The sequence below is a fragment of the Cloeon dipterum genome, chromosome 3 (assembly GCF_949628265.1).
Source record: "Cloeon dipterum chromosome 3, ieCloDipt1.1, whole genome shotgun sequence".
In the NCBI taxonomy this organism is placed as follows: Eukaryota; Metazoa; Arthropoda; class Insecta; order Ephemeroptera; family Baetidae; genus Cloeon; species Cloeon dipterum.
Window position 1 is genome coordinate 11,708,950 of NC_088788.1, and position 26,934 is coordinate 11,735,883.

At 37.7% G+C, this 26,934-nt stretch overlaps 2 protein-coding genes across 2 annotated transcripts; both read left to right on the forward strand.

The window, feature by feature from the left end:
- The first annotated feature begins 2,119 nt into the window (after nucleotides 1–2,119).
- LOC135940137 (alanine--glyoxylate aminotransferase 2, mitochondrial) lies at nucleotides 2,120–6,424 on the forward strand. Its single transcript, XM_065484904.1, has 11 exons — nucleotides 2,120–2,279; nucleotides 2,662–2,771; nucleotides 2,837–3,021; nucleotides 3,513–3,636; nucleotides 3,698–3,886; nucleotides 4,251–4,300; nucleotides 4,358–4,505; nucleotides 4,566–4,658; nucleotides 4,712–4,933; nucleotides 5,551–5,802; nucleotides 5,966–6,424. The coding sequence occupies exons 1-11, from the start codon at nucleotides 2,261–2,263 to the stop codon at nucleotides 6,074–6,076; spliced, it is 1,503 nt and encodes a 500-aa protein (XP_065340976.1). The 5' UTR covers nucleotides 2,120–2,260; the 3' UTR covers nucleotides 6,077–6,424.
- Nucleotides 6,425–12,580: 6,156 nt separating this feature from the next.
- LOC135939817 (carbonic anhydrase 2-like) lies at nucleotides 12,581–26,157 on the forward strand. The gene is made up of 7 exons (XM_065484389.1): nucleotides 12,581–12,778; nucleotides 23,218–23,415; nucleotides 23,478–23,599; nucleotides 24,340–24,435; nucleotides 24,495–24,612; nucleotides 24,673–24,779; nucleotides 25,195–26,157. The coding sequence occupies exons 1-7, from the start codon at nucleotides 12,745–12,747 to the stop codon at nucleotides 25,312–25,314; spliced, it is 795 nt and encodes a 264-aa protein (XP_065340461.1). The 5' UTR covers nucleotides 12,581–12,744; the 3' UTR covers nucleotides 25,315–26,157.
- Nucleotides 26,158–26,934: the final 777 nt, after the last annotated feature.

Below are 26,934 nucleotides of genomic sequence, written 5' to 3' on the forward strand. Positions count from 1 at the left end.
GGTCAGAGAAAATCCCTCAATAATTGTTCTGCATATGGATCAAATCAATCATAGAACTACACGGAAAAACCCTCTGTTGCTACGGATGCGCGCGGCACGTGACATATCTCTCGGTCGAGGACAATCTGCTTATCTAGTGTGACACGGCAGATTATTCAGGTTATTTACCTTGAGTGGAACTTTTACAAGCAACTGCTTCCTCCGATGCATTCGTCTCTGCGAGATTATCGCTCGCGGTGCATCCGTCTTAAGATCAAAGAATGTAATACTGTTAGTATTAGGAGGGAGTAAATAACAACCGCTTTTCAACGCGCACAGCGTAATTATAGAGTCGAAAGTGCAAATTCGCAAAAAAATTGCAATATATGTATTATGGTGTCACTCCCAATTGGCGTTCAAATTTTCTCTGATTGCGTGTAATGTAACTGGCCTGCGGCGTGTTGTGCACTCTTATATGTTTTGCTCCTTTATGTGAAAAGTAATCCAGTTTCTTTTCATGACCTTTTCCTTGAAAGAAAAAATTGTTTCGTTGAAAAAGGTGAAAGTCTTTGCTGTTTTCACAAGGGTCATGTGTCACTTGCGTTTGTTGAAACTTGTACAGAGTAAGTTTTGAAAATTTGAAAAGATAATTTCAAATTACTTTGTGAAATATCAGAGTAAATACGTTTTTGTAAAATTTGCTTAAAGAAATGAAAATTCAGCTGTGAGAAATTAAAGGCAAATAACAAATAAATACGGTACATACTCGTCAACTGACACGCCTTGTTTGTAGAGCATTATTAAATATTTACTACATAATTGCTCTTGACAGGTCGAAGCTAATCTGATTATCGATTATGACCGTGAATCGAAAAAGGGAAACCGCGTTTGTTATTTATTGAGTTGATTTTTACTTTTCCATAGAAAAATACTTGGAGTTTGCACTTTCGATTTGAGAAAGTATAAATTATATATGAGTGCAAAGAAGTTGCAAATTGTCCAACTCGTCTTCACATCCCATGATGGACTAAAGTGGTGTCAGGGTATAAGCACTCAACTCAGATGAACCAGTTGATTAGAAACAATGAAAAAAATGGAAAAAAAACACGGATCAATTTAGGTTGCAAAAAGGGGGTTGAAGGGAAATACCATTAGACTGCAATGGCTATCTAGGGGAAATTGAGACTAGTCTAGTGGTGTTCGGGTTTTGAAAATCCGACCATCAGAAGCCGAGATTTGGGCGTGAGAGCATTGTTCAACATCCCCCGAAATAGCAAAACGTTCAAGAAGTTATTATTTCTTTATATAAAAAATCAGGCAAATCCCCAATTCCAGATTTAAACGTTTCAAACCTTATTTTTAGCTCTCAACAAACTTAAAACTGTTAAAATTTTAAATTTGAGTTGCATTTCAAAAATGCGATAATAGTTATTTATGACGACTTTGAGGTCAAGAGAAAAGTTGTCCAATTTGACTAGCTTTAGTTCCACAACCAACCTAAACTTATTCAGGGTCTACTCAACATTCCCAGGCTATGATTTTTGTTTTGGAGGCCTGTAAAACCCGCATAAATTGGAATTGCACAACGGATTTAGGGCAAAATTTTGACCAAAAATATCAGCATAATTGTCGGACCCCGGGTTTGAGAATCTGGCTAAATTAGATTATTTTTAAAGTTTCCTTGTTAGATTTCATTTTTCCAGATTCCCCTACCTCAATGAAAATTTTTCATTAATATTCATTCTACATCAGAATTTTTCCATGTTTTTTTTTTAAAAATTATAAAGAAACACTTAGAGTTGTAGCGAAAAAATTGGCCATAAGATATTAAATTAGAAACTAATTTAATTTGTAATCATGTCTCTGTTAAAAAAACATTCCTAATATATTTTGTTTATCAAAAAATATCGATTTTACTGAAAGGAATCGAAAGTTGCAAATATTAAATTTATATCTTAACGCATTAATTAAAAAACTCTTAATAAATATGTAACATTTCAGATGAAAGAAATTTTTCATTATATTTGTTGCGAATGGAGGCAAACTGCTTTGCATTCGAGCGATGCGGTTGGCTTGCGAAAAGGAGCGAAAGAAGTCAGCGGCTGACGGACGGAGGCGCCGCCACCGAGAGCCACTCAGCCGCTGTGTGCCGCGGCTAGCAACAGGTGGCCATCGCTCTGTCACGGCTCTGACAAACGCGTGCTATTAAATTAGCCGCAGATAAACAGTCAGTGCATGCGCGCTCTCCTAGTAAACCTAAATTCTATAACTGCGCACCAAGATGATCAGGATGTTTTCAGGTACTCGCAAGTTGCTCTTAAGGATTTGTCATTTGACCTTCGGAATTCGAGAGCAGGCTCCACCCCTTTTTCATTCATTTATTTCTTTTGTTCTGTGCTTTCTCTATAGGGTTTCGGAAATATTTTAAGATTTAAATATCGTGACCTCGAAACAACGACTGGTTCCCCACTAATTTAATTAACATCTCTTTGTGAATTCATCTTCTAGTTTTGGCAGAGCTAAAAGACTGTATGTTATAATGAATAGAATTTAAACCTTTTTTAAATTTTAAAATCAATATTCTATTTTGAGCACATTATAGCTATTTGAATTTTAAATAAATTAAGAGGAGAACCCATTTTGTTTCCGAATTGAAGATTTTTTATTAGTTTACAATCACAGGAACGTCCGTGTGCCGGGTCGGCTTAAATCAAAAGGCACTGACAAAATTACTGTCGACCACGATCGTGCCAGAGATGCCACCGTGCGACCACAAACCCGGCACTTACGAGGTAATCCGGATTCCGGCGCCAAATAAATAAAATGCAGAAATCGTAAAATGATTACTCGCATCCAGGGCCCAGATTACACCAAGGTGCAGGCAATCAAAAAGCAAAACATCGTGCCGTGCATCCTCTCCTATTACAAGAAGCCGCTGCTGCTGCACGAGGGCCACATGCAATGGCTCTTTGACCACACCGGAAAAAGATACTTGGACATGTTTGGCGGCATCGTCACCGTCAGTGTTGGACACTGCCATCCGTAATGTGAAAATCAAAATTAAATATGCACTTATATTTAGGTCACTCTCAGAGCCAAATCTCTATCTATTTCTCTTTTAGGCTCCCAAGGCCATATTTTAATCTTCAGCCTCGGCTATTTTTTAACCTTCGTTCGCAGCATGTTCAGATAAGCCGTTAAAGGAATATCTTTGTGAATTGATTTTTTAATCCTTTAGTTAACGCCTAGATTTGATTTTTTATTGTATTTTAGTGATATAATTGATTGTGTCTTAAACAGAGTATATTTTGCGCAAAAAACCTTGAAATTGTCATTCATAAAATTACAAAAACTAGCATTTTCGAGTAAAACTAGTATTGCCAAATTCCTACAATAAATTTTCTCCTATATTTAAGATTTTCAAAGAACAATAATGTGAGAATTTACAAAAATATGCAAGTTTTTTCCTACAGAACTAGATAATAAATTGTTAAATAATTATTAAAAAACTAAACTAAAGATTCTTTCTCCAGAAAGGTGAACGAGGCGGCTATAGAGCAGATGAACAAGCTGTGGCACACAACAAATATTTACATGCACCCGAAACTGCACGAATATGCCGAAGCGCTGACCGCAAAACTGCCTGGCGATCTGAAAGTCTGCCAAAAAATTACTGCGATTGCGATAATTTCTGATAAGAGTAACTTTCTTACTGTAGGTCGTCTATTTTGTAAACAGCGGTTCAGAGGCCAATGACCTTGCCATGCTGATGTCCAGGGCGCACACGCGCAACTTCGACATCATATCCCTGCGCAACGGATACCACGGCATGAACCCGTACATTCAGGGTGCCACCGCCCTCTCGACCTGGAGGTACAACGTGCCGTTAGGACACGGAATTCACCACGTGAGAAATTTTTCAAATAGCTAATAAGCTAAGAAATAGATTGTCAGACCTAAACTCTGATTCATGAGAGAAAGAAACAAAAGCCTATTATATATTTAGACTAAAAAATAAAGGTGAAAATGCCGGAATTGACAGAAAATGGAATTTATCCAACACAAAGGAGCTGTTTTCTGTTCTTTATTTAAAAAAATTCTTATGAGGTTTTAATTTAATAGGTTACAGAATAAGAGGATTTTCTTTCTTCGTTGAATTAGTTAGATTCAACATTTTTGATTTGATATGCTCTGAAACTTTTATGTGAATAAAATGGGATATATTAATTATGTTACACCATTGAGAAATTTCAGTCTTAACTAATTTTTAGGCGATGAACCCTGACGTGTACCAAGGCATTTGGGGAGGATCCCATTGCAGGTTATCTGATTGCGAAAAAATTAATTGATCTTTTTCTCAATAATATCGTCTGTGCAGGGATTCACCTGTTCAAAGCACAAGAAAGTGTTCCTGCAAGCCTGATGAGTGCCAGGCTTGCGATATGTATTACGGACAACTGGAGGAGGTATTCAAATTCTCACTACCGAGGGGTAAGGTAGCTGGGTTTTTCGCCGAGTCAATTCAGGTGCGCCAAAATTAAAACCTTATAACGAATCTTATCAGATTAACAGATAATTTTTCTCAGGGAGTCGGCGGAACGGTCCAGTTTCCAAAGGGCTACGTCAAAAAGGCGTTTGAAATTGTGAGAGCCAATGGTGGACTTTGCATTTCAGATGAGGTAATATCTTCAAAGAATATTGCCAGTTTAGAATCTAAAAATTTGCCGCACAGGTACAAACCGGATTTGGTCGAACCGGCGAGACCTTCTGGGGCTTTGAATCTCACGGTGTCGTTCCGGACATTGTCACAATGGCCAAAGGCATTGGAAACGGGTTCCCCTTGGCTGCAGTGGTCACCACTCCAACCATCGCCGAGTCCCTAGGACAGGCCCTGCATTTCAACACTTACGGTGGAAACCCTATCGCCTGCGCAACAGGCCTGGCAGTCCTCAGGGTTAGCATTTTTTAAATTCTTAATTTTTTCACTATTTTTGTAAATTCCACTCATTCCAAGTGAAAAAAGTACACACAGGAACTAAGCCAAATTAGAGCTATTTTTAATTTTATTTATACAGGGGCATTAATTTTGTTTGTTCAAATAAAAACGAACATTCACGCATGTAGCAGCAATTTACCGATTCGTTTGGCTTTCTAAAAGTCTTGAGGCATAAAAGATAAGGACAAAAAGGTACTATTTCTGTGTACATTTTAATTGGCTTAAATGCACCAACCATGTTTTTGTCAATGAAATTACGGAAATTACGCATGCAAAAAGCGACTACAGCCTTTTGGCATGGCACGCTGTTTTCCAAGCCCATCTAGAATGTTCAATTAAGAGTTCCAAAACTTGCTTCTCGCGCCAGTAAATGGAAAAACATCTATTTAACTATTTTAAATCTTTAATTAAACAAGCACTGAAATTAAATCACTGAATTTGGCAATTTGCGTAATACCTTTTGGTGTTTCGAGCCGATTATAACAGAATAGATATCATACCTGTCATGTTCAATTTTAAGGAACTTCAGCTCCACTATCAGATCCAATTTCAATATTTCAATTTGAAATTTCAAGGTGATTGACGAAGAGAAAACGCAGGCGAACAGCCTGGCCGTCGGGACGCACCTGCTGAAGCGCTTGGCCAAAATCCGGGACGAATTCCCGCAGTTTGTGGGCGACGTGCGGGGCAAGGGCCTGATGATCGGTGTGGAGCTCGTTTCCGACGCTGAATCGCGCACTCCCATGCAAGCGCCGCACTTCCTCGAAATCTGGGAAGAGTGTAAGGACAGAGGGGTGCTCTTGGGACGCGGCGGACTTTACGGCAATGTAAGCAGTTGTGTATATTTACGCCAGTTGTCACCGCAAAAACGCGGAATGATGCAACAATATGTTTACCCCTTGCTATTCCCAATGCCACTCATTATCCTTATCGACATGCAGAAATGTTATCGACGGCTGAAATGTCTGATTTGTAAATTTCTCGCTGCAGGTCTTGAGAATCAAACCGCCCATGTGCATCAGCAAGCAGGACGCCGACTTCGCGGCTGATATCTTCCGTTTGGCAATCGCACGCTTCGCAGAGCGAGTCGCGCGCAAGTGAAATTGAACGCTTTACACGCTCAATGCAAATTATTTCGGTATCTGATAACACCCTGTGCGGTAACATAAGTGCCATATCTCTTTGCTGTGACAAAATGCGACTACCGAATAACCAGTTCTGCGTGGATTATTTATCAACCAATTTTCAGATTTTATTCCTGTGTTATTGACATGTCAAAAATTAGTCTAAATATTTAAATTCTCTTTATTCCAGCAGCCAAATTGATATTCCTGCAGCTTTCAAAATATTCCATTGCGTTAAATTTGCACTGCAAAAAAATGTTTGAACAACATCAAATGCTGTCTAGATATTTTGTGAGGGAATAAATTAGTAAAAGAAATCTCTAAACATATTTGTTTTTAATGATCATTGACCCAGTTGGATCCAAGTGAAGCCTGACAAACCTACCTTTCACTGGAAAATGTTTTTGGTGATGGATTAACAATATTTTGTTAAATTTTATTACTGGCTACCCAATGTCAGAAATGGCAAAAAGTGGTTAGTTTAGTGACTCCTCGAATTGCTCAAATTGCTCAACGGGCTGGGAGGCGCACCGGCGCCGACTCGCTACTTGCTGGTTTGCACCTTTCCAGAATGCGTGATTTGGCTTCACGGGACAAATGTCTAGCGTTTCAATGCAGTCCTCGGTGCGGAGGCAAGTGGCCCTTCAGTGGGCTGGGTCCCTGTGCGGCCTGGTGCGCCCATGTTATCCGTTCGCGGTGTTATTGGGACCCAGGTTTCAGCATTCGTGCTAGTGCAGTGCGCGCCCTTCCCGGTCCTCCGGTCCTCGGACAGGGATAAAAAGAGCAAAAAAAAAACGAAATTAAGTTTTTAGTATATTATAAACATTTTCTTCTTGCAGTAGTCATATATTCATGTATAATATTTTTTAACAAAAAGAATCAGGCCTATGAATGAATTGTTACGATCTAATTCAATTTCGCAGTCCCTGCAATCCCATAACTCCAAGAAAAATTTTCTGTCACGAAGAACGCACAACTACCGCACCCAGCAGTATATCTCGTCAAGAATATGAAAAAAAAACACTTATCAACTGTATCGCATTCATCACAAAAAAACCATAATTGTGTGATGTGGGAATGACGTATTTTGGTAAACCTTTCAAAGATGGACATATATAGCGTACAATTATTTCTGAATTTTCTTTAGTCTAGCTCAAGATTGAACTAAAAATATTTGGCAAAATGATAATGTAATGTATATGAGTCATCACGTGAGCTCAGTCTTATTAATTAAGGAGATTCAGGTATCCACCAGAGATAAAAGAATTGAAAAATTAAAAATGGGTTCTCATCAATAATATAACCACAGCATATATTAACAAATTATTTATACAGCCCCAGCGCAGCGAACCCTTTAAATTTACAAGCCATACATATTTAATTAATTAGCGATCTGAAGTTGAGCAAAACATTCAAAAGGGCGCGGGGTTAGTTGCTAATTTTCCTATTTTTACGACACCGGGGAATTAGGCCAAAGAATGTCAAGACAGGAAGAAATGGGGAGAAGAGGTAAAACTTATTAAGGTTGCTTTTCTCACCACCTGGCGTCACTACCCTTATTTCACCTTCAGTGGTTGCCACCTGATGGCGCTACCCTTCAGAGCATCCACCTTTGCTTTTCACGTATCCGGTGGCGTGGCTGGTCCGACATTTGTTTGTGTTTTGTGCTCAAGCGACTCGTTGGTAGCTATATCTCTAATGTTTGTTAGGTATTTTTAAGTTATTTTGGTAAAAACCAAGAAGGAAATTAACAATTACAATGAATGGTCAATGTCGTAATCGAATTGTATGAAACGCAAGCGAAAACATTCACAAATTTTGCTTCATCTAATCCAAATAACCGAACATAAAAATTCAAACCATCAGCAGCGCGCTTATTCCCTTGACTGTTCATTTTTTGTTAAAGTAGAGCATTGGGAGATGATTGAGCACCTCTTTTACTATGGCTGTTCTATGTTGGGAAGATAAAAAGTTGGTTATAGTTAAGTGACTTAAAATACTCAAATCAATTATATATTACATATTTTGTATCTGCGTCTTTCTAGAATAAACGCAGCGCGTGTATAGAGTAAATATTTTAAATTGGTTTTGCTTGGAGCGTTTACTGGCGAGAAAGCTTTAATTTTAAACAGGATAAACCATCTATTATTGTTAAAATATAATATAACATTTGTATATGTGCTGCTCAACCATCTCTAATTTTAAAGTGTCATAATACATTAATTATTCTAAAAACTGATATTTATTTTGTGCTTTGTTTTAGGTGAGGTATTCTAAAAATTGTCAGGTCGATATATAGAAGCAGGAACCACCCCGCTGTGTGAAAATGTCGTCAATGGTGAGTGTCTTTGAAGATTACCTCGCTAAAGTTAAACTCCTGAAAAGAATTAGAGATGAGAGGTTCCATGGTAATTAATAACTATGTCGATACTCAAATGTGTACTCTTTTCGCACATGCTGGATTCAATCGACATATTTCGGAGTAGGTTACCGAGCAACAAAAATTGTATATCCGAGGATATCCGCCCTATGACATTGGGCTGTACAAAAGTATATCCTCCGGATATCCTGGAGGATATCCAAATTCTTGCTGGGTATTTTTTCTAGTCGTGGGATAAAAGTTGCTCGCTAAAATGTCTCCAGCCAAAATTCACAAAATTGAAAACCTTAATTACGAATAAGCTTAAGTTTGTATCATTAAAAATTTCACTATTTTTGTCACATGCGGGGGTTAAAGTTAAATTTTTAGAACTAAACAGATACTGCAGAATATTATTTTATAGTTCTAATATTTTCATTTTTTTCAGCCCGAAGTAATTGACCGTAGAAGTATGCGAGAATTCATGGGGAATCATGGAGAATTCATTCGCAGACGTCGAGATGCCAGTAGAATAGCTATTAATTTTTATCGTTTTTATGATGAGTCGATTCGTATACGACTAGAAGTAAGAGCGCATCAAGAAAGTAAACAAGTATTTCTCGACGAGGAAATTGAAATCACATCGGATCCAGATTTCGAAACCATTTTAACCGATGATGAACGTGATATAGACGAACCAGAGGCTAAACGACTTCGTCTGGATGATCTTGCCACCAATAAAGTCGACAAAGGTAAGAGATAATTTTCCTTTGATCTCTATTTTGTGTGAAACTAAAATACATATATTTAACCAGCAGAGGAATGCGCCATCTGTCTTATGCCCGCCGAGCTTCCCGTCCGAATGCCTTGCAGCCACGAATTTTGTTTCACCTGTGCTAAAGGCCTGATGAAGGATCAAAAAAGGTCCTGCGCTTTGTGCAGGAAACCTATTCCTCCAAATTTCATCACGAATCCAGAAACGTTCGCCACTGGAGCCGTTGAAGCGCCAATGGGCAAGCACTCTTGGTTCTACAAAAGTCGGTCTGGCTGGTGGGCATACGCGCCAAGGATGCAGACTGATATTGAGAACGCGTTTCAAAGTGGAAAATCAACATTTGAATGCATTCTCAACGGCCAGAAGTACATTTTGGATTTTGGAAAATCCATTCAGACATTCGGAATGCAGAAGACCCAACATATCAAGAGAGGTTTGAGCAAGAGCAGTCATTTAGGAGTGGCTGGTCTAAGATACACTGTGCCTTCGTAGTGAACAGTAATATTCTGACATTGCAAGGAAAATTGAACATTGTTTTAGTGAATATATATGTTAAATAAATACTTACACTTAATATCCAAGTAGATTTTATTTACAATATAAACCAGCCCGTTGGCACGCATTGTTAAGGCACTCTCAGGAGTGTCAAAGCAATGAGAGGTATTTGAGCAGTTCGGAGATCTAATACTGGCTACCCAATGTCAGAAATGGCAAAAAGTGGTTAGTTTAGTGACTCCTCGAATTGCTCAAATTGCTCAACGGGCTGGGAGGCGCACCGGCGCCGACTCGCTACTTGCTGGTTTGCACCTTTCCAGCATGCGTGATTTGGCTTCACGGGACAAATGTCTAGCGTTTCAATGCAGTCCTCGGTGCGGAGGCAAGTGGCCCTTGAGTGGGCTGGGTCCCTCTGCGGCCTGGTGCGCCCATGTTATCCGTTCGCGGTGTTATTGGGACCCGGGTTTCAGCATTGCAGTGCGCGCCCTTCCCGGTCCTCCGGTCCTCGGACAGGGATAAAAAAGAGCAAAAAAAAAAAAATCCCCCACTTGCGCCGAATGGCTTCCTGTCTGCGGAGGTGAGATTTCCCTGCTAGGCTAGGCCTGGTCAGTGGAAATTTACGTTCATCCCGTCCTGTGAAACCAACACTACACATAAATAGATCTTATCTCATAGTGTCACTATCCACTTCTACTTTGTTACGTTTTTAGTTGGGGTGGGCGCATTGAGGATTATCAGGGAGGCGCACAGGGCCAACTTCTCGACCACCCCGATTACCCAAACCGGCATTGATTACAATACGATCCCATAATCGTAGCCTCACAAAAACTGGAAGGTGATAAAGAAGGTGGTTACGCAAGGAACCAGACATAAATTTTTTGATAATATTTCTATCGTTTTATCCATATCGTGGTTGTTGGATATGTTATTCAGGAGGGAAAGTTTTCCGAACGTTTTCAATCACAATGCTTTGATTGTTCGAGCGATGTTTGGGGGTCAAGAGCGGATTGATTTGCGCTTAACATATACTTGACTCTCTGGCATTGCAATGACGATTCCATCCGGATCTGGAAGGATTGCGAAAGCTTTCTGACACGCTACTTGCTGGTTTGCACCTTTACAGCATGCGTGAATTAATTTTAAAGGGTTTCAATGTCAATCGTTTTAATAAAAAAAGCGGCGAGTAACACGAGCTGGTTATTTTTATGGTTATTGGGACGCGGAGTTTTTGCGAGTTGCTCAATATCAGGGGGTCACCTATCTCGAAAGAGATAAACCGATCCAAAAATAATACAAAAAAAACTTGATTGTGGAGGAGAATTTTAATTCAAAAAACAAAAAATTTGTTTGTCACGCGCAGGACACATGTTATATAATATTGAAGTTTTAAAATAATAAAATCTGCGACAAGAGTGATGCAACATTTCACCCTCAAATATTGTATTTTTTTCTTGGCACCTAAAAAAAATTAAAACTTTTTACTATTTTACTAAGAGCGTAATATGTAGTAATTTCTCTTTTAGCAAGGTTTTCAAAAGCAAAAATAGCTATAAATAAGTGTTTATTGGGGCTCTGCTTGGGCTTCTATAAAATTGTTACGAAATTCAAGATTAAGTTTTCGTTCTCTAGATTTTGAGACAAAACTTACTTAAATCAGTAACTGCCAAGAGTTATCAGGTTTTTTAACAATAAAAAAATTTAGGCTTTTCTCGGAAAAGTTGCGGAAAGTCTACTTTATACTCCTAACACTTTAAGAAATAACAAATGAGTAATCGTAATCAGACGGAAAATTGCAAAACAAAGTGTAAGAATACTAGTAGAGCACCCATAATCCAATTGCTTAATTTACACTAACAACTCAGTAAAATTATTCATTGTTTTATGAAATCGTCTGCCAAATTAAAATGTTTACATCACTGAAAAACGAAAGGTTGTAATTCATTAAAAAATTCCATTTACGATAGAAATGTTTTGCAATAAGAGAAAACAAGGTTGATAAGAAATGCGTGCACACACTTTGATGTTGCATCACATGAAGATAGAGGAGCTGTCTTATACTGTCAGGTTATTTCGGTATGACAGCGTCCTCCTTCTTCAGCTCGGCAAAAACCATCAATAAAATTTTATTCTACGAACAGCTTATTCAGAACAAACTAAGTATGTACGTCATCTGCAAAAAGTCATCACATTTTCGACGAACAAGGTTCCAATAATTTTAAAGCGTGTTATTTTTATCACTATTTAATCAAAATATGTTCAACTCAAAGACACATGTTACGGTCTTAAACGGTAAAAAGTCTTTAGAAACAAAATTGGGTCCGATTCCAGGCATATTTTTTAGTGAATACGTCCATAAAAATTGTTTGCCTCTTCTGTATTTTTAAGCAACTGTTCGAATATAAAATTAAGTTAAAATAATTGCATTATAAACTGATTTTAGGATTTCTTTTCAATTCTATTCTGTGCAAATCTAAATATAATAAAAATGCTAATTTATTTTAGTGACCTTGGGAGACTCGTAAGTGTGAATAAAATTAGTACAAAGGCAGCCCTAAAATAGCGCGTGTTATTTTCGCGACTTGCCGATCAAATAGGACGCGTGCTGTGTGCGACATGCAATACACTTGCGCGGACAATTATGTAAGCCGATCGGTGAGGGAATTGTAGGGCTGCACCAGCTCGCAGCTCTCTGTGGGACCGCGCGGCAGTCAAAAAGCGCACCGGGGGCGGCTGGCGGGGATGGTGTCGTACGATATCAATTATTATCAATGGCGAGGAAATTATTACCGAAACAGGCGCCGCAAAGAGTGGAGGGGACGCGCGCGACGATATGTATAAGAATGGGCCGGCGTGTTCTCCACTTAATCCCTTCTACCCAGCAGCCGCGTTTACCCGCGACCAGAGAGGCTGTTCGGTTCGCGACCACGCGGATAGTAAACGAGCAGTCAGTGTTGCTTCTGCAGGCGGACAGCAATTTATTGTTCACACACAGACAGACACCACTCGCGCTCGCGTCATGGCTGCTGAATGGGGATACAGTCCCACTAATGGTGAGTCTCCAAAATCCAACCGCCTGCATTTTACAATTTCACGATATTTTTGCTGCGTTGCAAAGTGGAACACCGTGAGTTGCACTTTCGGAATTGACGCCGCCGGCCGGCTGCACTTGCGTTTCTTGCATTGTTCCCCATTCACGCTGTTTGTTAGAATTTCAAAGCTGCGTGTTAATTTTTTTTTTGCATAGTATTGGGCCAAAAGTAGAATTAATCTAGTTTTCTGCTTAAATTAAAAGAAAATGGATAAAAAATAATTTTTATATTAATTTCGCTAAAAGGAGAATTTTTGTCACTAAACCACACACAGCTATCAGCTAGATCTAGGCGAGGGAAATTGAAATCAGCAAATCAAAATGTCATTAAAATGTTTAAATTTTCAAGAACGTCGGTAAAAAATGGACTTCGATCCACTTATTCTATTTTAATAAATCGTTTTTTGCTTGCTCCCAATAATAATCCTAGTAATCAGCTAATTGGACCAATTGCTTCGCCGAAAAAATCTCATCTTTGTCCTGCAAAAAATCTCAAAGTTAGATAGCCCTTTGCTTATCTAAAGCTAGCTTAAAATTAATAATTAGTATGATTAACTTTTTTTAACCATCTTAATCGTTTTTTAATAGTCATCCTTAAACAAATAGAAAACATTATTTGATTTTTCCTTAAATTTTGTAAAAATCAGCATTAATTTAACCAATCTTGATTTTCAAATGCAGACTCATATAAATGAAGAACAATTCGCGTTTCCAGTTTCTTACCAGCATTATGATTTCATTCCTTTGCATTAATGCTGGTGAAAAGCTAACGGTGATATTTTTATCTCATATAACAGGGACATAAAGTTTATAGTTGCAACAGGCTTGAAACGGGGAGAAGCAAGTGAGTGTTTATCAATTTCCTCGCCGTATTTCTTTGTCCCTTTGAGACGACCAGAGTGTTCATCAATATTGGACAGATAAACCAAGCGCTTGTCAGGATCAAGCTGAAAGACAGAGATTTAATATAATTTTTTATCATATCAATGAAGAGCTGTCTGGAAAAAAATGATGTTGGGATTTTTGTTTTCTAGATGTTGCAACATGAAGAACAAATAAAAATATCAGATTAGTTTCTTTTACAATTCTTTGCTAAACTGACAAGCAACTTTCAAAGCAAAAAAAAAAAAATCAAATTCGTTGATAAAAAACAGTTGCATTTTTATTTTTCATAGATTTTTTAGGGTTAGGAGGTGAAAATAAAACCTTGCGGGATCTTGACCAATTCTTCTCTTTATGAGACAGTCACTTGGCGACAAAGTCTAACAGAATACCTTTAAACAGAATTGATAATCGACTTTAGAATTGACAATTTAAGAGATTTGACTCGAAGAACAATTTAAAATTAGAAAAGAATTTACCCGAATGAGCTGGGTCCTTCTCAATTAAACGCTCGGAACAATTAAGATGCGACTTGTTGGCTTGTGTGTCTGGCGAAAACTAATTTAAATTCAAAATCTGTCTCTGTTGCATTAACGAATTTCTAACAAATATCGTCTAACAATCATTAATAACAATACACCCTAGACCAAAAGTGAAATAGGAGTGGGAGCTCGGCTCCGCAACCACTACAGATTAAAATAAATGAATTAGTAATTTAGACCAGTTTTCCAGCTTGAACGAATCAATCAAGAAATTTCTCCACATCAAAATTAATTGACTCTTTCTAAATTAAAAACAAAATCTAGAAATAATTTTGATTGTGTTATGTTAAAACTGTTAAAAAAACTGTAATTAAGTCTGCAGCACAACATACTTCAAAGATAAAAACACAGAATTTCAGTGATATTAATTCTTTTCTCAAAAAATTTAAAATGATTTTCCTAAATTTCACTGAAATATATTTGAAGGAATTTGGAATTCTAGCAAGACAGTTTAAAATTCGTGCCATGAGTCTGGTTGAAGCGCAAAATGCAACATTTTCTTCATGTGACTCAACAAGTGCGCATACCGCTTCCGCTTTATCTCATGCAAAGTTTAAACAAGCCTCGGCGCGAGTAGTGCAAATTAATTTCTTCTAGCCAGACACGCCGAGAGTGTAATGTACACGTCACATTAGACTCCTTGTTAGTCGACCCGAGATAATTAGCAATCGTCCGAGCAAACGCGCCGGACGTGGCAGAGGACAGTCATCGCCAAAAAGAATTTAATCAGCGGAGACAACAGCCAAATTGACGCTAATTTGATTTGCATTGTGTGCCACTTACTATTCCACGTACGAAACCTTTCCTCATGGAGATAAAGATAAAGTTTCTTCAATAATATTTTTTGTTAGAAGTCGTCGTTTTTTTTTAAATTCATAAAAATTTGAATTAGGTATGGGGGCTATGATTTTATTAATTATTCATTTTTGTTTGTGGGGGGAGAGTTGGACCGTACCGCAACATGCTAATTTGATAGTTTGGAAGAGATGCTTTGAAATTTTCCAGTTGATTTTGTGTTTGAAATTGCTTATTAAAGTTAATGGAGTTAATAAATATAACTATTTCATTACGTATTTTTTAAATTAACAAACCATATTGCCCAAATTTTGCTTGATTTTTTGCCTGGCGTATTTCTCCATTTGTTTATTCACTGCATTTCTATGTAGATTAGTAAAAATTCAGTCGAGGGTGCGCATAAAGAAGTACAATGACCTGGTCATTCCACACGGCTGAACGAACTCGGCAACCTTGACCTAAAATGGTGAAAAAGTCGGGACGGATCCGCATTTTTACGAGTATCCTTGCACCCAAACCACCATAATCCAGTTTTGCATGACTAATTTTTGCGCCTCAGGCCATTCAGCTGACTCTGGGATTGTTTTATTCAGCTCGCGTGGGATCGAGCCGGTTCATTCCTCCACTCCCATATTTACCTGTGTTTTATGACGGTGAAAGTGCCGATTATTAGTTTACAAATGAATATTTTCGGCTCGAGGCGTGGTGCGGTTCAGATCATTCTCCTCTCTATTATCATCCAGGGCACCGATAATTGTGAAGGTTGACCCAGACACCGTATAAATGCAGGCAATGCGATTTTGCGGCTAATTGGAGCAGCTGATGTACTTGAAACACTTTCCCGCATAATCCAATTTATTTCTTCTCGATTCACACCTACACGTAATCGAAAAACGTGTCGTGATAATCCTCGGCCTTAAACCAAAAATTAAATCATAAAGCTGGATTGCGTAGCAAACGAAAATTCTAGAACAATTAAGATATGATAAACGGTTTCTGTTGCCCTCGTCGCAAACTCGGACCAAGATTTATTAAGTGTATTAGATTTAATCACATGTTTAGCCAACATTCACCTTCAAATTGGTTTATGAAAGCAGAAAAAAATTCTCTCACCTTCAAAATAAACAGGCACCCAATAATTTCATCGCCTAATTGGCTTCCCAAAAAAACTTTGCAAGTTGCTTTGCTATAAATTGTTGCGTAATTGGATTGTTCAAATTTTATTTGCTTCAATAAGAGATATTATCCTCATTTTACCTTCATTAATTTGTCCTTTAACTGTATCAAGAATAATTAATTAAATATACAACAATAAACTTATCAATTTTCTCGATTCAATGAAAAACCTCTGTTGAAAATAAAATTTTACCTTCAATAAAATCGTTGCTTTATGAATTTCATGAATTCTGGAAAAACCTAATTATTGGTGTGTGTCAATCACACTTCAGAGAGCAATTAAAGCATTATAAGCTGTAATAAATAAAAATTATTATCTCGATGTTTATTGAATGCAATACTCGAGATAACAATTATTTTTTTCGTGTAATCACGCCTCAGAATCAATAATTTTATTGTTAATTCAAGTGTTTGTTCCATAAATTTAGTAAGCACCTGATTGTTTACCAATGTTGAAATGCCTCGCCATCTCCAAATAGCAAATCGACGAAATCGTGCCGAACGTGCCAGTAAAAACAGCGTCCAAGGGTGCAAATCGCACTTTTCAATTATGTTAATGGAATCCTGATGTCGAGCTGCGAGAGAGAGAGAAACTGTTTTCGTTTCTATGTGTATATTTGTGTCAAGAGAGTGTAGTGCACGTAAGTGTGTGCACTCCACTCGGGCTCTGCAGGTGATATTACTCGATTTTATGCACGGACAAATGGCTCCAAGGTGACCTCGTGCCGCAATCGGAGGAAATTTTGCGCTTGATTTTCCTCCGCCTGCATTTTTTCATTCGCACGGAAGTTGGAAGACAAAACAAATTGCATTTCACGCTACTTAATTTCGCAACTATGATTGTTGGAGAAGCGTGCACTCACCATGAGAGATGCGTGAAAAAGAGCAGAGGCCGAGACGTATATATTTACCATGGACAGAAATACACGTGCAGCGAGAAATTTATGCTCCGCAGTGTTTCCTTCTTGCAGCTCCTTTATGCTGTAGTTAATTATATTCCAGAGCTGTCATTACTGCGGCTTTTGCGGTCGGAACCTTTACTATTTACGAAATTTTATGTTTTGTACTGATTGCTCTTTAGGAAGCAATTTAGGCCCGTTTAGTAATTTCCTAAGAAAGAATTTCAGAGTTTTAGCTAGATGATCACCTCAATTTTTAAAAAATTCTCTTGTAAACTTTCTTTTGAAATATGTAAAGGGTGTGAGCCATTTTAAAAGAAAATTACGTAACCGGAGCATTTGATAATCGCAGATAAAATTAAAATGTGAAACGATCTGACAATTAAAAAGGAATTGCCTGTTTTGAACGATACAGAACTGACAAGAACAACTACGGTAAATAACAGTTAAAAGTTAAAAATCTATCCAGCACTGTGCGAATTACGAGGAACATTTTCCTTCTGACGAAATAAATCATGTTTTTTCGGTAGGGAGACACTGCTCGCCGCTTGATGAGCATGCATTCTTTGAAGCCGATTTTCCAATTTTAAGACCATATGCTAAAGTTTATTTGATTTTTAAGTACTTAATCCTTTTCATTTTTTATCCTGATTTTGTCCTATTTAATTATATTTTAAATGTGTTGTGCAAATAAATTTAATATCTTAAGTTTGAGACAAATTTGCAATTTACAAAAAATAAAAATGCATTATTGTTACATTAATATAGTCAAGAAATTTGGAAAATTAAGCGAATAATTTTTTCATTATTCGTATCAAGTATATCATTAGCATTTATTTTTCTTCTGCTGATTTTACTACTGAGGAGTCAACTAGTGTATTTTGCCTATGGCTTCGTTATACATAAACCATTATGTCAGAAATCCTTACACGGCCTCTATGGATTTATTCTCTCGCTTGTCAGGCTGACGGCTCAGCAATGTGTTGATAAAAAAAGAAAGACTTATTGTGTAAGAGGGAAAACTTAAAATAGTACATTTTGCGAATTTCCTCTGCTTTTTGTATCAAGGGGTGATATAAAAATGCAGCAATAAGCCGGGCGGATGTCGGTCGAGTTGAGGGCCAAAGTGCATCTTTAATTCGTCCTCTATGCTATGTGTGTTGGAATCAGGAAAGTGAAGAGCCGTGCAAGATAGAAGAGTGGGCGGAAATCTCTGCTATCAGCATCTTGTCTCGAGTGTGCTCCTCTCGCGCTCACTGATTACGGTTTGAAGCTGCACTCGTTGCTCGGCATCTTTTCCGGAGGCTATGCGCGGTTGGGAAAATCAAAATTTGACAATTATGTGCACCGCCGGCCAAAGCATGATTTATCTCGACGGGAAATTCTCGCTTCAAACGACCCGATGGGATGGATTTTCAAGAAAATAAACAGATGCTTAATTAATCGGAAAAAAGATAAGCACATAATATGTGTCAACAAAGGGAGATAGCACAGTTTCCCCCTAATCAACGAGAGTTTGCTGTCGAACGTGCTTTTTATCTTGTGCTCTTTGCAGCCACTAGAATAGAACAGGCCGAAGCCCTTCAAGTTCTAAATCGGGAATAGTTTTCACGGGCGCGCGAAACACACTCGCACTCGCGGAGCTACAAATCTAACGTAAGAAATGAAACAGACACCACTGTGATCCACGTCACGCGGACGTAAAAAATGAACTCGGCGCCGTAAAGGTGGTGCCGTGCGGTTAAACACGTCAAATAACGTTAAGCCTAATCTCTTTTAAGAGAGCAATTAAATCATTAAGATAAATTATGTTATCTCAAAACAATTTACCTCTAATGCCGTACACTCGAGATAAAATCCATTCTTCGTTGTTTCAATCTCGTCCTTTTTAACTGAAAAATGCCGAAATTTTCCTATTGTCAAGTAAACAGATAACAGAAGGACGTGATAAAATAGATCTCATTTTCTAGTGTGACATCCTTTCATATTTTTTGCTGCTTATTTAGATGATTAATTTATGAAAAGAGGTTTAAGTCAAAAAGCAGACAGCCAAAATATACTAAAACATCCTGGTCGCAATAAAATTGCATATCTTTCAACAAACACCCAATTTTTCACCGTCGAATTGATTTTTGCCCTTTTCTCGCAACAAGGAAAATCGCGTTTGGTTGTTGAAAGTTGCGCAATTTTACCGCAACCAGGAGTTTTCTTATTGAATTTTAATTTTATTACTAATTCTCGGTGTGAAAACCATTTCAGTAAATATCCCTTCTTTACTTTTCATATTAAAATTACACTGATAGTAAATAAAAGGGTGAGCATTTTACCTTAAAAGAACCAAAAGAACATCAACAGGAAGTATAGTGCGTCCAGGTGTTACATTTTGCAATTAAGTAAATTATTGCAAACAAGCCGGAACAGGAAATGCAAATGCACTATATTCTTGGCAAAAATAAATCAAAATGCATTTGGAGTTATGATGAAAATTATGGCCATTTATAAAGTAAAATCATTTTAGAAATTAAAACATTAATAATATATATATTTGCAAAAAACTTCTGGCACCACATAAAAAATCAAAACCGTAGCTTTGACCGCGTGCACAATGAAGTTACAAAAGAGCGTGTTGGAATCATTCCCAACGCGAACAGAAGGTGCGAGCCGTGCGTTTTATTTTTAGTCTATTAACGCTTCGCACTTTTGCTGAATTGTATTCAAGAGAGCCTAGCCAAAGATCATCAGGGAATTCGAACTGACCACGGCCGAATGACAACAAATCTAGACGTGGGTCGTGTGCACAAAATACTCTGTGACAATTAGAGTGTGCTTTTAAAATCGGCGCATGTATGGCGTGGCATAATATGACACCGCTCGTACCAATGAAAGTGCCAAGCACTGAAAATGAAGATGTTAGATCTTTAAAAAATTATTACTGTGCATAAGCCAATCAACTTTTAATGCTTAAATTAATTTCTTAATACTTACAATTTAAGACCCTTAAATGTTGTAAGCACTTTGTTTGTCTGCTTATCAATGTCAATCCTCGACAAGTGTGTGATTATTAGGTATTTGAAGATTAAAGATTTTCTGAGATAAGTTGATGTATTTTTTAATGACATATGGATAATTTATTATTCATTTAAATTTACTCATATTATATATTAGTCAAAATCGATTGCAATTATCCTCTTTTTTTAATTCATCAATGTCGCAAGTTTCCATTTAGTTTTTCTCAAGATAATTTTAAACAAATTAGAGTCGATAATATCTTTAAAAGTTTTTAACAAAACAAGACATGCTTTATGATAATTTCGCAATTATTTAAAACCTAAACCCCAATGAAGGCAATTCAACTAATAAATTAGCTGGGTATTTTTACAGCCGTTGTGTTAACAACTCAAATAATACGCGCAAATTCAAAAAAATATTAAATTTTGACATAAATACTTCAAATTTTAGCATCGTATTTGTCAAAAATATTTGCCATCGTGGAGCGTGATACTTAAAAAACAAGCCTTTCAAACACACGTGCACATACATCGTAAATCATATGCGTCAGGATTTTACGCAAATATAGACGCATAAATTTTTGTGAGCCAGTTCACACGAGTTCCTCACGCATGTTATTTGATGTTGACATCGCATATCACCCAGCATCTCGACACCTTTGGCCAGACGATTTTATCGCCTTGGGAATTACCAAATCGTGTGAGAAATGCGATAGAGGCAAGCTCAATTAATTCCTCTGCAAATTTGCTCTCCGATCGCAAACAGGGCATAAAACTTAACAGGTGGAATTAATTCGTATCGCACTCACGTCTTGTTTATCTGCATTGTGTTTGCGATCAAATAAACACTGACACTTAGTATACGTTCTCCATTGAAAATCCGCAGGTGTTCATCCTGTTGCGATTTTGAAATGAGCCGCGTAATTTAAATTAGCAGCTGCGTTGTTTTTTACCTATTGAAATTTCACGTCGCGTCCACGTTCACATGACCGATTGCCTGCCTTATCAGCAGCGCACGTGATTCGCCGACCCATCCGCGATGCACTCGAGTTATTTCCCAATTAAAGCTAATCTGTTGCTATTTAACATTTCGTGCCGAGTGGCTTGCTTTGAATGACAAAAGCTTACTATCTAGGCCACATGTGTCCCGGGCAGTTTGAACGAGACTCATGCGGTGTCAGATTACGAAAAATTCCTCGATAAAAATAGTAGGTGATAAAATTCGCAATCTCGAGGCATTGCGTAAACAGGGGCTTGGCTTCGATCAATATCAATTTGGCCAAGAGACACGCGGAATTGCTTTCAATGGTTGTCACTTGACCCCTATTCAATTTAATGAAAATTGAAACCACTCCACTGGCCCACTGACTGTTGGCGGTCAGAACAATGATTGTGCAATCGCACTGCATGGACAAACAGCAAAATTGACATTCGTTTATAGGGCTGCTCACCGCTCGAGATCAAGGTTGTTATTGTCCCGCTCCCGCTTGTTAAAAATTGTAGGTAATTTCCAATAAAACCAGTCCGGCCGAGCTGGTTTTGCCTACAGACGTGTCGAGTGACGACTTCATATTCATTGTGGGATTTCTAATGGGCTTGCATTTTACGGTTGTGGAGCGATGAGGAAAATCATCATCGTATTTACACGCGTGTGAAAAGTTAAAACTCGCAGCTCGACTTCAACCTGTTGCTTGACCGCATGCATATTAGAGAGTACGCGATGACGCACTTGTTTAGCTCGACTCCCTGACGAAATTTTAATCCTTTTCTTGCTATTTTGAGCCGTTTTACCAAACTGTGTGTGGAAATTTACGAATTATTTTTTTTCTATTTGAAGTATTTACAGTCTCACTAGAATAAATAAACGTCAAATTACTTTGAATGAATACATATAACTTCCTTTTATGGTTTCGGCCGTCATGCCAGGCCTCTGCGTACGCTGAGATATTATTTTCGTATGTGTTTGACTTGTCATTCACTCCAGCGTGACGCATTCAAAGAGCAAATAACTTGCGCATGCAACAGCACGTGTGCAAAATAGTCTCGCTTACAGGATGCAGCCGTGCGAATTATAATCGTACGATCCTGAGTCCTGAGGCGATAATAAAAAATTGCCATCTGCAAAAATTTAATACTGTTTTATAAAAAGGATAAAAAGATAACAATTTACAAAAAGAGACAGAAAATATTCTTTCAGTGTGCTCAGCATGAGAATCGGTGGCTGAGGTGGCATTTTAAACAATTAGTAAAATTTACTCTCTCAGCAAGGCTGGATGAGACCTCAAATTTTTTAGATGGACCCAAATACGTACCTTAAATTTCGGAACCCTTCACGATTAATCAGCGTTATTCCCGAAAAATTCGTTCTGTTTCCGCGCCTTCACTGCAACATCTGCTTCTTCAGTTTTTCTACGCATTATATAATCACGCCAAATAATAATATTTTTTGTGGGTCTGTGTGTCACGAATATAATATAATATTCAAAGCACTGTTGTCTTTTTGAATGAACGCAATCTGTCGATGAATCGATGGACGCGCTCGCGGTTTGTGAGAGATGACGCCGTATATATTATCAAGCGTTCCTGTCAGGCGAGTGTGTGGCTGCATAAATTAATTCCACATACATATGAGGGTGGAAGTGAGGCAACTTTTAATTCACAGCGCTGAGATTGCGTCACGTCCGCTTTAGCATGCAAACCGCAGTTTCGCCCAGGCACACGATACTTTTATTCACTAAATATGGCATATATAGCGCCACATTAAATTCTAAACGGTATACGATGCCAAAAAAGCAGAAAGGCAAAACTGAGACAGGAGAAATAAAAACAGTAGGCAACCAGGGCGGTTTCAATGACGCACTGGTTGCATAGCTTTTAATTTTCTATCATAGAAGTATGTAGAGGAAACATTATTAAAAAGCCGGAAAAACAATTATAAAACAAAACGGAATTTATTATATCAACTGAATACGGCCAAGATAATTCTGAATAGGTGTCTCAAGAGAGACATTAAATTTTAAAGATTTTAAAGTTTTAATCATAAATGAAAGTGGAATTTTTATGATGCAATAATAAAAAAAACGTTTTTTAAAATTGCAGGACCCGATGTGTGGGCACGATTGTTCCCTCAGGCTGGAGGCGCCAGGCAGAGCCCCGTGGACATCTGTACATCCATCGCCAGCAGTGACTCGAATTTGGAGATGAAAAAACTAACGTTCGCCTACGAGTCGCAATCGGATCTGAGGATCCTCAACACCGGCCACGGCTGGAAGGTGGAGGCACCCCAGTCGGGATCCAGTGAGTTCTACCTTCGATGTATCGCGGGACTGTTTTATAAACCTTTTGGTGAATTATTTTAGGGTTGGAAGGTGGTCCTTTGGGGGAAGATATCTACCAGCTGGAGCAGTTCCACTGCCACTGGGGAGAGACCAGCGCCGAAGGCTCAGAACACACGGTTGATGGCCGGGCGTACGCAGGAGAGGTAATTATTTTTTCAAATTTAAAAAAGCTGACACATTTAAATAGACATGAAATACGGAAATTAGGATCTAAATGAAAAGAATCTCTGCTTGTTCTTGATTTTAACTTTCCAATAAATTTTTTATAGACTTTTCTGATTAAAGAAAAGTAAAAATTTCCCAGAGTTTATCGGATAAATTTATGTTGATCGTCACGTTCAAACAATTAATTCTACAAATGACGCTCATAAATTTTTAAAGCGAATAAAAAATGTAAACAATTTCATTAATTGCAACCACCGAAATGAACACCGACAGTTATGTGTCAGGATATTAAGAGTCGCCAATGAGCGACGTTGTCAACATTTCAATAAACGAGTTGATGAGTGACACGCCATAAACACGAATAAATAATGCAAACGGGCTCCATTACTACGTCTAATCAACCATCACCAACTTAGCCGTGCGTTCGAGTGCGTGGCTGTGTTTGTCACTGCAGACGCAAAATAAATATGTATATTGACAGTGCGCGCTGAAGCAAATACGACAATTGGTCGCTCGGATCGGCACCATTTATCACTGTCTCATTAGGTCGTGTCAAAATCTGAATAACTAATGCGGATTAATCATGTTAGAAACACCAACGAGGACTTATTTATCCACATAAAAAACTTGAACTAAATAAATGAATTGTTCATAGTTAGAGGACTTTTTCCCTACAATTCTATTGCTAAAACTATAAATCTCTTATATGTATTTGCAGCTCCATTTGGTGCACTGGAACACAACCAAATACCAAAGTTTTGCTGAAGCTGCTCAACACCCTGACGGCCTTGCTGTTCTTGGAGTTTTCTTCGATGTAAATAGCGCTAAAAAGATCAAAACCCCTGGTCATAACAATTAATAACATTTTTTCAGGTCGGAAATGAGAGCAATGATGAAATTGAGAAGATAGTTTCCACCCTGAGCGAGATAAAATTCAAGGGTCAGTTCACAGACATTCCTGACGTCATCGATCCAACCACTTTCTTGCCAAGTAAATTGAATTAAAGTCACTCATTCTTGTCAGACTAAAATGCCTTTCATGTTAATTCAGGTGGCCTTGGATACTGGACTTACTTGGGCTCGCTCACCACACCTCCGTGTAACGAGTGCGTCATCTGGATTGTGTACAAAGAGCCTATTACCGTCACTGAAGAGCAGGTAACATATCACTAATTAGTAAATATCTCTCACGAAGTCTAAGAGAAAATTAAATTATTTCTTGATGTAAGTAATGAAAAAAAATTGTACATTTTTCCTAGATCTTATTAGTAAGTATAAATTTTAAAATGAAGTTTAAGGGAAGTTCAAGGGAATTTATCCTAGCCGTGAGCCTTTGATTGGCCTGTAGTGCAATACAAACCAGAGCTGGGTTAATTTAAATTTTATGAATTATTTCAATACTGACTGTGACTATACAGTGATACAAATAAACACGAGATTTCCTTTATTTTCTATATTAATTATCTTAAAATTCTGATTATAAAGTAATCCAAATCAACACTAAAAAATCGAAAAAATCATGAGAATTACAATTTCATTTGTTAATTTTTTTTTTAAAAATTCTCCTTTATAGCTGGTCCAGTTTCGCAGCCTGAGCGCCTGTTCAGGCGAGGCTGAAGAGTTCATCGTGAAGAATTACAGGCCGCCACAGCCCCTTGGCAACCGTGCCTTGCGAGAGTGCAACGCCGCTTAAGCAGGTCCCGACAAAAATCGTCCATTCCAGTTTCCAGACCCTTGCTTTTACATATCCGACTCGTTGATTCAGAGGATTGTTGATCCACAAATTCTAAATAGCCATCCTCTATTTTGATAAGTACGAATATATTATATTGTATTGTGTATTAAATATATCGACCAGAGCGTGCCTTCAAACGAAAAGCTGATATTCGAATAGAAAATGTATTAAGTAGTGAGAATCGGCTGCAACTCTCCATTCTTCGGAGGATTTTCCTGTATTTAACTGTCCCACTCGATTGGAATTTGAACTTATACTAAACACTCCTCTTGCCTTTGATTCCTGCCTCTTTTGGATGCTGCGTGCGAGATTATTAAAGCGGTTTGCAGAGGGACCTGGCGTGCTCTGGAAGTCGAGCCAGTTCCTTTCAGAGGTCTCTAGCTCTGCGACCGCGCCGCGAAAAATTGTAGCAGGCGACTGCGCCTAATTTTTGCCTGCTGCATGGGAGTTTTATTACTTAGGCGGGCATGGAATGATATATATTGGATCTTTTGTTTTTTTCTTGCCGTTAATTACTGAAATAGACGGCCTTTATTCATAACCAAGTTATATATTCCTTTTGAAAAGGATAATTTAATTACTTTTGCAATTTGTTTGCAATAACTCTTTTATTTCTTTCCCTCTCTTCATCTTGGGCAATCTGAAAACGGTGTCTTAGTTACTGCGCATATTGTACAATATAGTTTTATACAGCTGATAATAAACTAGCTGCCTTAAATGTTAAAAAGATGATATATATTGTGATGTTGGCACATTTTTAGTGTTGCAAGTTTGCACGCAATAAAATTGTTGATGAAGTAACTGATAGCTCTTGTCATTTAAACTGACCTTCCCTAAAAATACTGCATATAAAAGAAGCAAAATAAATAGAGACTGTGAAGAGAAGCCAGGGCCGGATTGACCTATCCCCAAAAAAGCAAGTTTAATTCCAAACTGCGCCCCCTACCTAAATGTACAGGAATATTTAAGTCCCAGTCCAGCCGCAACCGAATAATTTAAAAAAAAATATCAAGACTTTCAAATACGTGTTTGACAAATAACTCTTTTTGCACGGTTTTATTAAATTTTTTGCTGTCAGTATTTGAAGCTTCTTTAAAGTACTTAAACATGTGGAGTAAACATTGTCAAAAAAACCAAGCGCGTATGCAAAAACAAATTGAGCCGAATAAATTCTCAAAATAGCACTTTTACTGATGTGTAATTTTGAATCAAAATGAAATATGTAAGTGGGTCCTTGACACTTGACCCTAAACCACCAGATCTTAATTTTGCAAATATCTTCGTAATTTAGTGTTTTAAATCGGGGTTATTTCAACACTTTTTTTAATTTAAAAAAACGGATCCTGATGAAAAAACAGCCCGTTGTAAGCTTTTATTTTAGAAAAATTGAAAACTATATATATCCCGGACGGAGAATGTAATTATTTAAAATAATTAATTAAATTGTAAATTTTGTACATTTAGATTTTGCCCTGCATATCATTCAACTCACGAGAAAACCCGATCAATTATGCAATTTCCTTGAATATTCTTGTTGCAAAACAGCATGAGTAATAAAGCGCTTGAATAATAGCGAAA